Here is a 14,477-nt window from a genome sequence, read left to right as displayed (position 1 = left end):
TTTTAGGCAGCTGGTTTTAAAAAAATAAAGGCCTTTACAGAATTTTCTTTTTGCTGGTTTATCGTTGTTAGTTTCAACAGCTGTTTTGGATTGGCGGGGGGTGGCTTGGCTTTGAGGACTTTGCTGCCAGACAGAAGCTAAAGCCTGTGTCTTGTGGTGGCTCTGAGGCCAGCGACTTTTCAGCCCCCCATAAGAGAAACACAAATAAACAAAAGGTATCCTCACTCTGTGGTAAGATGAGTGCAACTGGAGCAGCTGATAGACGAGTCCCTGGTACACAATCAGCGACTTCTCATCATGAAAGCCAGTTTTTTCCATGATCTCAGGAGGCATAGCAAAATAATGTTCCATCCGGGTGAATTCCTGTGGCTGAGGTAGGTTCACATAGCGCACAACAGCAAATGGGCAAAGGTGGGCGAATCTGATGTAGTCTAATCCACTAAGAACAAAAAGTTGGATAGATTTTATAGCGGTGTGAGTAGAAAGTTCAAATGTTAGGAGAGATTAAAACACCATCTTTTGCAGCATTAAAGTGGAAACTCTGGGACTAGGCTGTGTAGCCTTGTTGCAATTTATTTAGGTTGGATTTTCTCCCTTTCCCTCTTAATTAAAAGGATCACGCAACAGGCTGCAGATTATGAAATAGTGGTTAATTACATAAGGTCTTGCACCTGATTCTAGCAGTTAACAGTGATGAAAACAAGGAAGGCAAATTCTACTTCTAGATTACAAAATACATAAAGGTAAATGTAAAGGGACCCCTGACCATTAGGTCCACTCGTGACCGACTCTGGGGTTGCGGCGCTCATCTCGCTTTATTGGCTGAGGGAGCCGGCATACAGCTTCCGGGTCACATGCCCTGCATGACTAAGCCGCTTCTGGCAAACCAGAGCAGCGCATGGAAATGCTGTTTACCTTACCGCAGGTTGGCAGGAGCAGGGACTGAGCAACGGGAGCTCACCCCGTCGCAGGGATTCGAACCGCCAACCGTCTGATCGGCAAGTCCTAGGCTCTGTGGTTTTACCCACAGCGCCACCCGTGTCCCTACAAAATACATATTTTAGTTCAAAAAGAAGAGACCAAACAGAGGTCTGCCTCAGAAGCATGGTGGGCTGAGTTCTGAAGCAGGGGAAAGTAGAAAAGATTAAACCCTTTTGCCTTTATCACACCAGAGAACTCAAAGGAAGTGATGTCACACACTGCCTTCTCTTGTCATCAGGAACTCTGTGAGTCTTAACCCCTTCATATCCTTATTCACCAAAACAAGCAAAGTTATTTTGACTGCAAATTCCCATACAAAAAGCACATTCTAAACACAACCCCCAAGCCCTATAGCCTCTGTTCTCTATCCAAAAATTTCAGGGCATAATACTGTGGGAGATGAATTAAGGATTAAATCCATAGATTTAGATCTAAACCTCCTGTCCCATGTTTCTGTGAGAGATAAAAAAAGTGAAGCCTTTTTAGCAGAGTAAGAACACTTATAATTTTGCAGCTTATTAAAGCCTGTGAGTTAGGCAGTTCTACCTTTCTAGCTCTTTCTTATGTGGTCTGGTGACCTTCTCCTCTTCATCCCCATAGCAGAGAATGAACTACACATTTTTAGTTACATAAATGAAAAAGGTTTACTTACATTTCAATGCAGGCAGCAAATACAGCAAAGTAGTGTGCAGAAAAATACTTACAAATTACAGTAAAATAAAAGTTTATTGTCTTAGCTAACATGGCTGAAAACAGAAGCTTTGCCAAGCTTGCTATCACCACCCCTTCCCAGTAAAGTACAGTGCTGCAGCTGACTGGAGGTCAGGTGTGAGATGATACCCCTCGCTGCTAGCTGCTCCTGCAACCAGTTATTTCCCCTGGTTGAGGAGAAGCACTGGAGACCTGAGCAAGGCCTCTAATCTAAGGTGAAGAGCCCCCATCATCCATAGTCTGCTGTTGCAAAAGCTGCAGAGAGAGGATAGAAAAAAAGATTTGAAAGAGGAAATGGACAGCAAATCCCAGGTACCTTGCAAATGAATGAGACAGAAGGCCTGAGACTTTGAAGAGCCTTTGCAAAACTACTTCTGCCCTGCCAGATGTTTGAGAAAAGTTCAAACGTGATGACACCACACTTTGTGTGTTCCACTCACTTGTGTCTCATCTCTTTGTTAGGGGTTGTTATCAACAGGTCATAGGTAAGGACATAACTCAGAGGGAATTCCCTTCTGACTAATCTTCCATTGTCTGCAGTATCCGCCAAATAAACCAGCTGAAAGAAAAGAAGCCCGGGTTAACAGATTTAGAGGAATCAGGTACACAAAACACGTTTTAAATTTATCACCTCTCCTCTAGTGTTTTGTTACATAATGGGATGTACGTCTATAATGTAATGGGATGTACGTGTATGGAGTGTTAGGGGAGGGGTAGTACCTCTGGTGGGGGGGGGGACACATGATGCTCCTTCTGGGGTAGTTTGTCCACCTTTGGTCCCTAACTGCCCTAGCAGCTCTGCTGCTGCTAGGAAAACCTTGCCACCAACCTGAGCAGCTGGCCAGCTCTTTGTCTTGCAAATATGATGAGAATCCAAGCAAGACAGCAATGGCAGTAAGAGCAAGAGTGTACATCACAGTGTTACTTTCAATTCCAAATGTTTCAGATCAGTATGTGAGCAGCAGTGGTGAGTTGGGTGGAGCTGCTCTCTTGACAACGGCTGTTGATCTGATGTCTCCTACGTATTTGGAGATGGGGCAATGGCAAGGCTGGGGATTCGTGGGGACAGCATCAGCACTCCCACCAGTGCCCCCTAATTAAATCTCACCAAGGCCTTGCCTCGGCCTCAGCCAGCTATTATTATTTATTCAATAATAAACAGCAGTGACATCCAGGGCTTTTTTTTCAGCTGGAAATCAGTTCTGGCACCTGTCCAATGGGTGCCTTTGTCATTATAAGAGAACAAGGGAGCCATTCACGGAGACTTCTGGCATTCTTTTTCTGGAAAAATAGCACTGGTGACTCCGGATTCAAGAGAGCACCTCCACACCACCACATATGCCTTGAGTGGTGACATGGCTCCCTTTTCAAACCAGCTACCTCCCAGATTACCCGTCACGGCAAACACAGCCTAATGCACTCACCTCTTCCAACTGTCCATCGATATAGAAAATGGTGAGTATGGAATGTTTCAGGGTCAAGCTATAATGTGGTGAGCCTCTCATCACCTGCAAATAATTGTACACATCCCAGGCTTCTGATGGATATACCTTTTTAATCTCTGTGCCAAGTTCTTTGGAAACCCAAATCTAGAAAGAGGGGGGAAAGTACGGCAATGCTCAAGTGATGTAGTGCTGTGTGTGTGTACACACACAAACACAAACACACACAGCTGGGTTGATAATGTAGCAGAATGATTAAGAGACTAGCAATCTCACTTGCATTAACATGTCCTTATTTTCATCGGAAAAATGTTGGAGGGTATAGTTATCCGACCCCTGAGCCAAGGAGATAAGTAACAATACAACCTTTACAAGACAACTGAAGGCAGCCCTGTGTATGGTAGTTATTTAATGTGGCTGGGACAACCCAGCCGGATGGGTGGGGAACACAACACCTGAAAAAAATCCTGTTCGAATCACTGGGGTTTCCTTCTGAATAAATAGGAATAGGGCTAGATTATACACTACAAGCTATGAAATCTTTGGTTTATATAATGGCTCTAACATAAATTCCTAAAATGTCCTTTATTACTGCCACTTGCTGTTCTGCTATAATTTCATTAGTTTGGTGTGTCTCTGTGTGTTATTTGTCAGCCACCCTGAGAATTCCACAAGGACAGAAAGGTAGGCTACAAATAGTTTAAATAAACTGTTTTGTACCTGTTGGCCGATGCCTTTTGTCCTGTTTGTATTGTTTTGAATTTCAAAATAAAGGTTATGAAACAAGAAAGAAAGAAATCATATGTTCCTCAGCAATATTAAGCCTTGTTCCTCTAGAAGAGGCATGTCCAGTTCCCAAGAGACTGTGATCTACTCACGGTATAAAAGAACTGGCAGTGATCTACCCATTGTCATTAGATGATTGACCAGAGCTGTTGAGCTTTCTTTTCTTTCTTTGGAGATCATTCAGGGGGTCCAAAGATCAACCAGGATCGACCAGGGACACCTCGCTATCGACAAGTAGATCACGATCGACCTGCTTGACATGCCTGCTCTAGAACAGCCAGCCACTGGATCCATGAGAAAGATAAGCAGACATACCTCCTCTCGGTCAGTCACAAAGGCAATTTCCCCAGTAAACGACTGAACGAAATATTTGATGGGGGAATCACTCGGGAAGCTGGAGAGATATATATAACTCTGCTTGTCATTGCTGTAAAGAAAACAAGAAGAGATCTTTGTTTTAAATCCCCACCTCCTACAATATTTTGATTGGAGCAAAAACAAATGTATGCATTTAAATAGGAGTCACAACATATTATTTTGCCCACCTTGTGAACCTACTTCCATTACTGTATCAAGTCAAACACGGGGGCAGCTGTTAGCCTTACAATCCAGTCCACTGGCCTAATTATGACTGGTAGGACACTTCTCAAGTTGTCATCTGGAGTCTTTATTACCCCAACTACCGTATTTTTTGCTCTATAAGACTCACTTTTTCCCTCCTAAAAAGTAAGGGGAAATGTGTGTGCGTCTTATGGAGCGAATGCAGGCTGCGCAGCTATCCCAGAAGCCAGAACAGCAAGAGGGATTGCTGCTTTCGCTGCGCAGTGATCCCTCTTGCTGTTCTGGCTTCTGAGATTCAGAATATTATTTTTTCTTGTTTTCCTCCTCCAAAAACTAGGTGCGTCTTGTGGTCTAGTGCGTCTTATAGAGCGAAAAATACAGTACTTGCCAAAGTTGGCCCACCCTGACTTAGGGCTTATCTGCACTTCCTGCTGCTTTACTGCTCAGTCGGAGCAAATGGCACTTTTGAGTTTTCTCCAGATTCACATTTGCTCTGATCTATCACTAAAGTTTTCCCTTGGAAAGGAAGGGAGCAAGCAGGCACTGCACAAGCGAAAGCGAAGTGTGGAAGAGCCCTCCAAGACGGCCTGGCTTATTGAAGAGTGTTTCATACAACCTTTCTTAATATCGTAAATATTGGAGGGGGTTGTCAGGGTCAACCTTGCGCTAGGCTCAAAACTGAAACAAAGCAATAAGTCAACCCTTCTAACAAGTGATTCTAAGCAGCAATCTAGGGCAGTAATTGGTATTAGAGGTGTTATGAGAAGTATAAGGTCTAAAAGGCAACCTAAGACCCGTGGGCCGGATGCGGCCCAATCGCCTTCTGAATCCAGCCCGCGGACGGTCCGGGAATCAGCGTGTTTTTACATGAGTAGAATGTGTCCTTTGATTTAAAATGCATCTCTGGGTTATTTGTGGGGCCTGCCTGGTGTTCTTACATGAGTAGAATGTGTGCTTTTATTCAAAATGCCTCTCTGGGTTATTTGGGGGCATAGGAATTCGTTCATTTCCCCCCAAAAAATATAGTCCACCCCACCATATGGTCTGAGGGATGGTGGACTGGCTCACGGCTGAAAAAGGTTGCTGACCCCTGGTCTATGATATAAAATAAATGTTCATAAATGGACCAGGCAAATACATACATAAATATATAAACCACATGTCTGAAACAATACAGGGGGGGAAGTCCTGAAACCATTTGGACTCTCTCAAAATTGACCTCAAATGTTTCTCTGCAAAGAGAAACATTTTGCTCACAAATCCTGTCTTAAGGGTGTATCTGTGTATGAATAGGGTGCGACTGTGACCTGGATTCAGGTGACCATTATCAGGTACCCTGGCAAACAGGATTTCTGCTGTTGACCGCCTACTTCTGTGATGTATGTATGATGTTTCAGGAGGGTGGTCTTGGGCTCCAGGGTGGGCAATTTCAAAAGTCTATATAAGAGCTTGCACTCCAATGTTCTGGGTTCCTCCTCCCTCCTGCATGTGATGAGTGAGGACCTTGTTGTAACAGTTTAATAAAGATCAGGCTCACTAGCTGCTTTGCTTCTCAATATTCTCTGGCTTGCCTCTGTTATTTTCTCCTACCGATAGAGAACCTACATAAGGACTCTATACGGGCTCTTGGGTACCCCATAAGGGAAAAGGAGAAGGTTTTTTCTTATAACAGAGGCAACAACCATTTTACACACACCTAATTAACAAGCGAAAATCGCTGCAATCCGGAAGTGGTTGGAAAAGGGGGCGAATGGATTCAGGACGGACTTATGCACGCAGCAGTTAGAAATGCAACTTCCGGGCAAAACGGTCGTTGCCAGTACACTTCATGCATTCATGAAATGGGTTGTTATCCACAAAACTTTATGTCAACAGTTCCCCAACTTCTCTCCCCCGACCACTTGAAAACTTTAGCAGATCCTAGAAGCCTTTAATATGATTTTCTCCTTGTGCTACTGATTGTAATACACCGAGCTAGAAGCTGCATAATTTCTATGGGCTCTTTTATTTCTTATATATTGTAGTGCATTGCATTACAATATGAATACCATAGAATTCAAATTGTAATGAAATATAAGAAATAAAAATACAAATAAAATATATATGAATATTAATGCAATGGATGAGCTGTCTCCCATCTTCAACCACAAATCCACAGATACACCACAGACCACTGAATGACGCTTGAGGACCACTGGTGGAATGAGGATCAGTTTGGCAGCTCCTGTCTTATACCATAATAAAATGGTTAGTTTTTAAGGTGCCACAATACTGTTGTTTTTGGTCTATTCCAAGCTTTATAGAAACAGCACTGTGAGAAAACTGAAGATAAGCCAAGAGAGTGCAAAAATTATGGTCGACATCGTAGGACAGTCCACTGCTACTAGGGTACAGATTTAGATTTCTGGGCACTAGATTCAGTATTTTTTCTTTTTTTGACATACTTTTTGTTTTTGTTTTTTCAAAAACACAGAACTTTTGCTCCGCCAAGCACATGACTTCCCTCCTTCCCTTCAACTGGCTTTCCCATTTCTAATAAATTGTATGCGCATTTCAACTGCCAGTTTCTGTCCTTCATTACGTTACAAGATTTATTTCAGTGTCTTCACATTTTTGCAATAATCTTTCAAATACTCAATAAATTTACTCCAATCTCTTTGGAATTTCTGGTCGCCTTTAGACTCAGTATTTTCTAAAGATGAAAGTAATATAAACAGAAAGGTGTCTGGAACCATATTCACACCAGCAGGCTTTTCGTAGGGAATCTTACCTTTGCAAGATAGCATTCCCCCAGATGTAAAATATATTACTGAAGGGGTTCAAAGCCAAACCTCTTGGTGTAAGGGTTGTGTTTGTGTAATGCTCTAGTCCTAGCAACAACACAAACCCTTTATCAGAGGCTGCAACAGAAAAAAGAAGAGAAGTTGACCACAATGGATGTTCTAAATGGGGGTGATAGCAGTTATGAGTAACTAGAAAAAAGGATGCAGCGGTGGAAACCATCTCTGTTTCCCACAGCTATTCCCACTCCATATTTGAAGATTCAGCTTGACTTTTTGAAACAGGAGCAAACTGCACAGTTTTGCATTCTTTGCTTCTCTGAGACACAGATTTCAATGGACTGCCTTTTCCTGGGTCACTTCTCTAGAGATGAGGGATAATATAATATTATAGTGATACAGTGGTGCCTCGCAAGACGAAATTAATTCATTCCGCGAGTCTCTTCGTCTTGCGGTTTTTTCGTCTTGCGAAGCACCCCTATTAGCGGATTAGCGCTATTAGCGGCTTAGCGGCTATTAGCGGCTTAGCGGCTACTAGCGGCTTAGCGGCTTAGAAAAAGGGGGGGAAGGGAAAAAACTTGCAAGACTCGCAATACGTTTTCGTCTTGCGAAGCAAGCCCATAGGGAAATTCGTCTTGCGAATCGCCTCGGAAAACGGAAAACCCTTTCGTCTAGCGAGTTTTTCGTCTTGCGAGGCATTCGTCTTGCGGGGCACCACTGTAACGTGGCATATGGCAGGGTTGAGGAAGCTATGGTCTGACAGCTGTTGCTGGACAACCTCCATCCCCCGTGTATGGAATCTTTGATCCTCCAGGTGCTGCTCAACTGCAGCACCTACCATCCCTAGCCGTTGGCCATGCTCAATGGGCCTGATGGGAGTTGCCGTCCAGGGGCTCCCCACTACTGAAACATGGGAAACCAGGGAAGGGAACTGCCCTGAGTGAAAGAGTCTTGATCCTCACCCTGCCCCTCTCCTGCGGCTGATATTTAAAGGGGGAAACAGGTACACGTTAATGACACAAGGGACCTGTCGCTTAAGCAGGGAATCCTGACGACCCTCCGCAAACTATGCGCTGCTTTGTGGGGAACCATGACAAGGCAATGTAAAACCGCCCCATGAATCCACTCCACATATTTGCATAACTTGCTCTCATTATGAATTCCCTTCAGTTCAGAACTTGGGGTTTTGCCAAAGAGTTCCAGGATTAATACATACTCAAAGCCCCTTCCGACTTGTCTGCCATTTAACTATCCTCCTGTACTTGCAATCAGAAGGGTCAAGGGTTTCGTTGCCATCCCCGCCCCCGTCCCTTTGAATGCACAATAAAGGGGGAAGTGGAAGCTGCAAATTCCGTTAGCAAATTTGGAGCCCCGGGGGTTAATTTTTGTGGCTTAACACAGAGTGCACAGGTGTTGTCTTGTGCAAGTAGCAGCAGATTCTGCCTTTTCTCAGATTCTGCAGCCTAACTTACCCTTGGGAACTTTTTCAGGGATATGATAAATAAATTCAAAATGCTTTGTGTCTGCAAAGTGAGCAGAGAAAACATCCAAATGTTAAAATTGCCTACTTATTTACTTTATTCCATTTATGCATAAGCTTGGGGGGAAAGAAAAGGATGTAACAGATGGTATACCGGTAATTACAATTAGTTGGACTGAAATTATGCTTGTAACTGAATTTTCTACGGAGTACAACAGCAACTGACTTGGACTAATATATGCTTCCTTCTATCAGAATACAGTGAATCCATACATTTGATAACAACTCATGATCGATAAAATTAATCCATTTTTGCCTGCGGATATCGTGCCTTTGATTTTGTTCTCTAAATCTAATAAAGTAGGTTTATTCAGCCATGAAAAGCATAGCTCTTTAATTTATCATACCAATCTTTACTTGATGGTACATTTGCCACTTTCCATTTTCCCATGCACAGTGGAACCTCGGTTCCGAAACGTTCAAAAACCAAAGCATGCATTTCCGGAAGAATTTTGGTTTCCAAAAAGTGTTCAAAAACCAAAGCAGTTATTTCTGGGTTTTTGGCGTTCAAAAGCCTAAATGTTTGACTTCCGAGACGCTCAAAAACTGAGGTAAAGGTAAAAGGTAAAGGGACCCCTGACCATTAGGTCCAGTCGTGGCTGACTCTGGGGTTGTGTCACTCATCTCGCTTTATTGGCCAAGGGAGCTGGCGTACAGCTTCCGGGTCATGTGGCCAGCATAACTAAACCACTTCTAGCAAACCAGAGCAATGCACGGAAACGCGGTTTACCTTCCTGCCGGATCGTTACCTATTTATCTACTTGCACTTTGACGTGCTAGGTTGGCAGGACCTGGGACTGAGCAACGGGAGCTCACCCCGTCGCAGGGATTCAAACTGCCGACCTTCTGATCGGCAAGTCCTAGGCTCTGTGGTTTAACCCATGAACAGGAAACCATTTCTGCACAATTGTTCCTTATAATGTCTTTCAGACAATATAGTAGGACAGTAGCGCAGTGGAAAGGGTCTCAGTATTTCAACATCTTTTCCAAATGTTATTTTATTTTCCTTCAATTCCCCTGTGCCCCCAAATCACATTTTGGCACTTCTAGCATGTGGCGGGGTAACTTCAGTGCACCTGAATTTGCTCATTTTACTCTTTATTTATCTGTCCCTTTCTCTTTTTGTGCCATGATTGTTAGACAGGTTCCTGCCAGAATAGATTTGATTTTGATTTTTTTAACACCACCAAGTTGAATTTCAAGTACAATAAACAATACGAATAATGCTTAAGAGAGCCAGTCTAACCTAGTAAGTATACCACAATGGTGTGTTTGTCTGTTCCCGTCTCATGCACCAGCAAATATATCCGGTTATCAGCCAAGGAGTAAGTGGCCCATTTGATGGAGCATGCCGAAGCTAGAAGGGAGAAGAAGATTGGGGCAATGGAAAAATTGCATTATTTAAAGACATGTCACTGTAGGTTTTGCATTCGTGGCATGAGCAGATCTTCCTGCTGGCCACTCTGAACAGACCACATCGCTCCTACTATTATGCCATGTCTCTGTTTACCCATATGTTGATTTTTATAACAGCTTAAATGTCATCTTCCAAAGAACTCTGGGAATCATCCTTTTAGTGGAGCTAATTAAGTACACTGGGTGAAATCTTTAGTGGTGTTCCCATGGAACTACAATTTCCAGTATTTCCTGGGAAGAGGAAATGAATGCTAAATCCCTGCAGACTGGTGGCGGGCAAATGCTGTCCCCATCTTCAAAAATTGGGGAAGAAGACCCAGGTCATTACGGACCAGTCAGCTTGATGTCATTACCAGGAAAGGTCTTAGAACAGAAGATTAAACAGTTGGTTTGTGAGCACTTAGGAAAGGCCGCTTTGATTACTGAGACCCAGCATGGGTTTCTCAAAGACAAGTCATGCCAGACGAATCTCATTTCTTTTTTTGATAGAGTTACAAGCTTGGTGGATCAGGGGGATGCTGGGGATGTAGTGTATCTTGATTTCAGTAAGGCTTTTGACAAAGTCCCACACGCTGTCCTTGCAGAGAATATCTGGGCAACGCAACTGTTAGGTGGATCTGTAGGTGGTTGACTGACCGAACCCAAAATCAATTATTTCAAAGACTGTCACATGGAAGATGGAGCAAGCTTGTTTTCTCCTGCTCCATAGTAATGGAACTAAATCAGTTGCTGCAAGTTACAAGAAAGGAGTTTCTGACTAAACATCAGGATGAACTTTCTGGTGGTAAGAGCTGTTCAACAGTGGAATGGACTCCCTTGGGAGGTGGTGCACTCTCCTTCCAAGGAGGTTTTTGAAGGACAGGCTAGAGGGCCATCTCTTATGGATGCTTTAGTTACCTGCATAGAAGGGTTTAACTAGATGACCCTTGGAGTCCCTTCCAATGCTACAATTCTATGATTCTATGAAATAATAATTGTCAAAAGTGCATACAGTTATTTTTTTATTAATTATTTATACCACCTTTCATCTGAGGATCGCAGGGTGATTTACAATATAAACAAGATATATATAAGATATGCCCAGAATAGTTATTCATAATAAAGAAACCATTCCTGGTCTGCATCTGTATTAGAATTGTTCTTAAAAGGTTTTTGTTTTGTCTTTGCTGATTTTGGATTCCTCTGGAAGGACAGGATATAAATTTTATAAAGAAATAACAGTCACAGAGAAAAATAGCTCTCCCCAACCCAGCTCATTCCATGTTGTACAGGTACATTGTTGGATTCTGGGTCCTGAATTGTGATGAGGGAAACAAAGACATATATGGCCCATTCTGGCTTTACCTCCCTCACTACAAAGCTCACCATAGTGGCACGAGACTGTGGAGGCTACCCAGGGGGAGGCACGTTTTAAAAATCAAAATGGACGTACCCCTTACAAAATCACATACTGTCTCTTCCTTTTCCCTCAAGGATCCAGAAGCCTTCACAATCCCATCTATAAAGAAAAAGGAACCATGGGTAGGGTTAAAATGAGTGGACTGCTTCTCCCTTCCCACTCTCCAATGGACAAAGCCTCCCATTGCCAGCACATGTATACCCTCCTTATGATCCAGAAGTCATGCTCTGCCCCAAACCGACCCACTTTCTTTATTCAATTTGTCAGGAAATGTTCCGAGTCATCCACACAGTAAAAACACAATTTAAAACACAAGATGCACTGGTTCCCGGTGGAGTACAGGGTCAGATTTAAGGTGCTGCTTTTGACCTTTAAAGCCCTTCACAGCCTAGGACCCTCGTACCTACGGGACCGCCTCTCCCGGTATGCCCCACGGAGAGCCTCAAGGTCCATAAACAGCAACACCCTAGAGGTCCCGGGCCCTAAGGAAGTTAGATTAGCTTCAACCAGAGCCAGGGCCTTTTCAACACTGGCTCCGGCCTGGTGGAACGCTCTGCCTCATGAGACCAGGGCCCTTCAGGATCTGATTTCTTTCCGCAGGGCCTGTAAGACAGAGTTGTTCCACCTGGCCTTTGGCTTGGAGCCAATTTGATTCCCTCCCCCTCTTTCTTTTTCCTTTTCCTTTCTCCTCCTGTGATGAGGCTGCATTTTAATATTTTAATGTTTCAATATTTTAATGTTGTATTTTAATCTTGTTTTTAAGTTGTATTCATTCAACTTGTTTTTATTATTGCTTGTTAGCTGCCCTGAGCCCAGCCTTGGCTGGGGAGGGCGGGGTATAAATAAAAATTATTATTATTATTATCATTATCATTATCATTATCATTATTATTAAATTAAGGCAATTATGAATTACCATAATACCTGAAAATTATCAAACATATCAGCAAACGTAGCTTAAAACCTGAGGACAGTCCATAAAAACAAAAAATTAAAAATATGAACCTGAAAGCTCCCCCAATATCCTACAGAAATTGACATTTCCCTACTATTTGGAAGAGGCTTTCTGGACCCAGCATCTCTGACCTAGACTCGCTGATCAATCATCCAACCGAGACCACACCATTCAAGTCTTGCTCAACACCCCGTTGCACAGAACAACGGAAGAGCATGCCCCTCCTTCAAGCTAGCCCCCATCCATTCTGTCCTATACTCCTATGTGGGGCAAGATAAATACCTCTAACCGTGATAAGAAAGAATTCTCCTTCCTGCCAGCCACCACCAAGGGCAATCACAAATTCAGAGCCATTCATTGGGAAAAAGACTGGGTTCAAGGTTCTCACACAGACATGGTTCAATATGCGTGTCCAGAGCTCTAAAGAAATATAAGAGAACATGTGAAGAGCCTGGCAGCTGGATCAGCCCCCACCTAGCCCAGGATCCTGCAACCAGATGCCCCTGGGAAACCCACAAGCAGGGCATGAGTTAAATATCCTTCTGTGTCTTTTGTTCCCTGGCAACTAGTATCCAAAGGTATCCTACCTCTCATTCTGGGGTCATGTATCCTGACTAGTGGTCACAGACAGTGCTATCCTCCATGAAGTTAGCTATACCTTTTATGACAGTCCATGACAACATCTTGTGGTAGCGCATTCCAGAGAGAGATGATCCTGATCAGTTACTCTAAGCACCTTGCAAAGGCATAGGAGCCTTGTTTGCCAGATGGTTTGTCAGATTATAATGTAATGAGGGGGTGTATGGGGTGTTAGGAGAGGGATAGTACCTCTGGTGGGGGACACGTCATGCTCCTTCTGGGGTGCACTCCACTGTCTCCTGAGACAGATGGATGCCAATAACAATGGGCCCTCTTGGTAGAACCTCTCAGAATTTGGAGCTCCCTTCCTAGAGAGGCTAGACTGACTAGCTCCTTGCCACCTTCCACCATCAGGTGAATACTGTTTAATTCTGGCAGGTTTTGGGAAACTGGCTGTTTTTAAGGAAAGGGCTTTTAACAGCACTGTGCTGTTTTTAATACCGCATGATGATGTTAGTGATTTCCTAAAAGACTAAACAAAATAAAAAAATTCCTTCCAGTAGCACCTTAAAGACCAACTAAGTTAGTTCTTGGTATGAGCTTTCGTGTGCATGCACACTTCTTCAGATACCGGGAAGAAGTATCTGAAGAAGTGTGCATGCACACGAAAGCTCATACCAAGAACTAACTTAGTTGGTCTTTAAGGTGCTACTGGAAGGAATTTTTTAATTTTGTTTTGACTATGGCAGACCAACACGGCTACCTATCTGTCAGGGAACTGCCATCGGAGAGACAGGTGGTGGACAGGCTACAGGAGAATAGGAGAGAATCTGCAGTAGAAGAGGGAACCAGCAGGGGGAGTGCAGGAGTCACAGCGGAGGGGAGGCTCTGGGATGCTTCCAGTGAGAGTAGTGGAGAGGTAACGGGACCCCCGTTGGGAACGCCCACCCTTCGCCGGAAACTGTCACGCAGAGAGTCTCGAAAGCGCATGTCTGTCAAAGAGCTTTTATGTTGGCGTAAATTCCGTAGACGCCCACTGTCAGATTCTACCAGCGACTGACGGAGTCATGCTTTGGGGGCTCCGTTAGTGCATCGGTTTGGATGACCAGCCAAACCCCAGAGGGATCAAGCTTTTACGCACAAGCAGCTCACTATCCCATCACAGCAATCTGACAGTCTTTGAAAGCAGCTTGTGCAAGCAGAAGGCATCATGAGCGAACCATCCGGAACCGGAGGAGCAGGAGCGGGAGCTGGCGCAGATCCAAGCCTGGAACAAAGGTACAGGGCGTTGGAGGTCCAGCTGGCACTGCAAACGGCGAGGCTCGAG

At 43.9% G+C, this 14,477-nt stretch overlaps 1 protein-coding gene across 5 annotated transcripts in view; it reads right to left on the bottom strand.

Annotated features, from left to right (window-relative positions):
- The window catches only part of CATSPERG (cation channel sperm associated auxiliary subunit gamma), a 46,971-nt gene that overhangs the window by 16,311 nt on the left and 16,183 nt on the right, over positions 1 to 14,477 (bottom strand). For all 5 annotated transcript variants that reach the window (XM_081868698.1, XM_081868697.1, XM_081868699.1 and 2 more), the window contains exons 9-17: positions 12,854 to 12,991; positions 11,650 to 11,715; positions 10,048 to 10,158; positions 8,734 to 8,784; positions 7,252 to 7,381; positions 4,236 to 4,347; positions 3,117 to 3,281; positions 2,133 to 2,251; positions 226 to 439 (exon numbers count right to left, since the gene is read on the bottom strand). In XM_081868698.1, coding sequence (XP_081724824.1) covers positions 226 to 439; positions 2,133 to 2,251; positions 3,117 to 3,281; positions 4,236 to 4,347; positions 7,252 to 7,381; positions 8,734 to 8,784; positions 10,048 to 10,158; positions 11,650 to 11,715; positions 12,854 to 12,991 — 1,106 coding nt within the window. The remainder of the gene's footprint in view (positions 1 to 225; positions 440 to 2,132; positions 2,252 to 3,116; positions 3,282 to 4,235; positions 4,348 to 7,251; positions 7,382 to 8,733; positions 8,785 to 10,047; positions 10,159 to 11,649; positions 11,716 to 12,853; positions 12,992 to 14,477) is intronic.

Source organism: Podarcis erhardii, assembly GCF_964252035.2.
Source record: "Podarcis erhardii genome assembly, chromosome: 7".
Classification (NCBI taxonomy): Eukaryota; Metazoa; Chordata; class Lepidosauria; order Squamata; family Lacertidae; genus Podarcis; species Podarcis erhardii.
This window is presented reverse-complemented; position numbering and strand designations above follow the sequence as displayed.